This window comes from Rosa rugosa, chromosome 4, assembly GCF_958449725.1.
Source record: "Rosa rugosa chromosome 4, drRosRugo1.1, whole genome shotgun sequence".
NCBI lineage: Eukaryota > Viridiplantae > Streptophyta > Magnoliopsida > Rosales > Rosaceae > Rosa > Rosa rugosa.
The window spans coordinates 18,803,000-18,805,911 of record NC_084823.1 but is presented as its reverse complement, the minus strand read 5'-3'; the positions used below and the strand labels follow the sequence as shown (position 1 = coordinate 18,805,911).

Here is a 2,912-nt window from a genome sequence, read left to right as displayed (position 1 = left end):
CAATCCATTATATATTGTCATTTCTAAACCTATATATGCGTAATGTGTTAGTATTAGCCAATTTATGATATTTTTTGTCTGTCTCTATTTGTTAAGTTAAAAACTTAAGAAGTTGTTAAATATGAATGTGAGATATATGATCTGATTCTATGTTGTTCTTCGCATGCTTTCTAGTGAACGGAAGTTTTTGTGCTTTCGTTACAAACTTTTTGGTTGATTTTAGCTTGAAAACATAGCATATATATATGTTATATAACGCTTTTCCCAGTTCAAGACAATATGAAGAGCTAAATGTGGGAAAAGTGCTGTACTCAAAGGCTCATATGATGGTAAAGAGGAAGTGTCCCCTACACCCCAGTAATCTAGCTAATGTGAGGCTTAAAGCATTGGACAGTGTTGAGGAGAATTTGAAGAGTTGAAGTCTCTTTTGAAATACGTAGAAGAGGAGGAAGCTCAAGGGAGAATTATACTGCTCTATGTTCTGAGGGAAAGGTATTCTAGATTGAATTGTGACAATCAGAAATAACATAATACTTATTTCTTTTGCTTGGATTAATAGAAAGGTCCATTTTCAAGTTTATCCCCAAACATGGTATTGTCAAATTTATTTGGAGCTCTAGTTTTGACCAAAAGGCAGAGAGAATAGTCAGAGGGGCCATACATCATTTATTCAACAAGTAGAAAAAACGGGGTCTGGTAAGAAATTGATCGGCAATATCTAATTAAGATTTCCCAAATTGATGACCTCATTGCATACAAAACTATCTAATCAAGATTTCCCAAATTGATGACCTCATTGCATACAAAACTATCTAATTAAGATTTCCCAAATTGATGACCTCATTGCATGCAAAACCTGAAGACAATGGTAATACGTCAATTAAGCTGAATCTAGCTATAAAGTCCAGCTGTTTATGTGTGGTTTCTCCACTAAAAAGCTAGTAATAAGCTGAAAGAACATCAACAATGGCAGAAGCCAAAAAGAGGTAATTCTTGGTTCTTTTGTAAAGCGACTTTCACATTTCTCATTGTGTAATAGAGGTTTATTATTCCATCAGGTATGCAGTTGTCACAGGGGCTAATAAAGGAGTTGGGTTTGGAGTAGTAAGACAGTTGGCTACAAATGGGATCATGACAGTGTTAACTGCTAGAGATGAAAAGAGGGGTCTTGAAGCTGTTGAAAAATTGAAAGAGTCTGGCCTCTCTGAGCTTGTGGTATTTCATCAGCTTGATGTGACAAACCCAGATAGTATTGCTTCCCTTGCACATTTTGTCGAAACCCAATTTGGGAAACTAGATATCTTGGTATGATAAGACCCTAATTTCTCAAACTCAGTTGTCATATGTCTATAAGACAGTCTTAAAATCTGAAGTTGATTTTTATTGCTCAGTATTTTTATTGTGATGCTCTCCATTAGAATTTAACTGGAAGTTTTTTTGTGGTTAATCAGATGAAAGGGACTGAAAAGTTCATGAAATATCGAGCATACATGCCTGAATTTGTTTTGGAAGTTGATTTAACGATAACATAGATGTAAATGGTGGATTCTGGACTTTGTAGGTAAACAATGCAGGAGTGGTTGGATGCATAATAAACCGTGAAGCTATTAGAGCAGTAGCCGGTAAGGTAAGATTCCATATACCCTATGTATCTTCTTCACAGTATATTGATGACTTTGCTTGATGCAACATTAATTTTGATAATAACTGTTGTCCTTATTTGGCTTCTAAAAGTAAATGGCCTTTAAACAGATCTATGTAGTTCACTGCCATGTACTCCCCCTTCTTCTTCTTTTTTATTTTATTTATTTATTTATTTATTTTTATTAAGAATGATCTTTACTGCGATAATGAACTAGCTTTTAGGTAATAACAGTCTCCAAATATGAATATGAGAACTGCCCCTTCAAGCTCTTACGTACACCATTGTTTGCATCACATAAATCAACAATAGCCAAGGTGGCCCAGCCTCCTGGCAATACATTGCTTGAACTAAAGTTAAAGCTCTCCTAGCCAAGCCATGAGCAATTAGATTCTTTTTCTTTCGAACATGCTAATTCCAAGACACAACCTCTAATTCCATCAGCAATTTCCTGACTTCGTCCATGTATTCCCCTTCTTACAAAAAAGAACTTGTTCCTTCAGATTCTAAGACCATTCCAGCATCTGTTTGAAGGAATTGTGTCCTAAAACAATCATTTTGATGTAATTATTATTGTAATTATTATTATTCAAAAGGGCAAGTTTATTGTTCATTGCTTATACTTAATATTTGATTGAACAAGGTCCAAGGAATATGAGTTAAAGAGAAAGTAATCTAAAGAGTTAGATGTGTGAGACATTTACTCTTTCACACTCTTATCCTAAAAGGTTCCTAGTCATAGGATTATCACTTGGACATTGATAATCCGGAAAGACTAGCACATACTATGTATTCTCAATATGGAGGATGATATGTCTCTTGTCATTTGTGTAGAGACACTAATACAAGTATGTGGGTGCTCTTAACTTAAAGAGTATACTGAACGCGATCATTAGAGTTCTTGTATGGAGTCTTACTTACATGTCAAACTTGAACTCTAAATTGCAATAATACAAATTAGTCCTTTGACCTGAGACACCATAGTTGTCTTATGAGTGAATGGATTATCTCTTGATGATGCAATAACATTGTGTCCCTTAATGGATATAATAGATGCATTCATTGGTATAATCAATTCGGTCATGGAGACATGTGAGTGTACAACAAGGAATCTCTATCCTTAAGTAAATAAGGTGTATGTTCAAAGATGTGATTCAATGAGTCTTTGGCCAAAGCATTGAATGAGATTTAAAAAGGAGTTTTTAATCACATTCTAAGAATCACATAAGAATGAAAATCACATTAGGGGATTGACATATCAATTCCATAC

At 34.5% G+C, this 2,912-nt stretch overlaps 1 protein-coding gene across 1 annotated transcript; it reads left to right on the top strand.

Annotated features, from left to right (window-relative positions):
- Window positions 1-831: 831 nt before the first annotated feature.
- LOC133745631 ((+)-neomenthol dehydrogenase-like) lies at window positions 832-2,129 on the top strand. The gene is made up of 3 exons (XM_062173741.1): window positions 832-986; window positions 1,059-1,305; window positions 1,562-2,129. The coding sequence occupies exons 1-3, from the start codon at window positions 967-969 to the stop codon at window positions 1,682-1,684; spliced, it is 390 nt and encodes a 129-aa protein (XP_062029725.1). The 5' UTR covers window positions 832-966; the 3' UTR covers window positions 1,685-2,129.
- Window positions 2,130-2,912: the final 783 nt, after the last annotated feature.

Excerpts from the sequence above, each read along its gene's own strand:
- LOC133745631 (XM_062173741.1), top strand. The coding sequence starts at position 967 with ATGGCAGAAGCCAAAAAGAG. Across the intron at positions 987-1,058 it reads ATGGCAGAAGCCAAAAAGAG|GTATGCAGTTGTCACAGGGG; the intron begins GTAATTCTTGGT and ends TTATTCCATCAG. Across the intron at positions 1,306-1,561 it reads TTGGGAAACTAGATATCTTG|GTAAACAATGCAGGAGTGGT; the intron begins GTATGATAAGAC and ends TGGACTTTGTAG.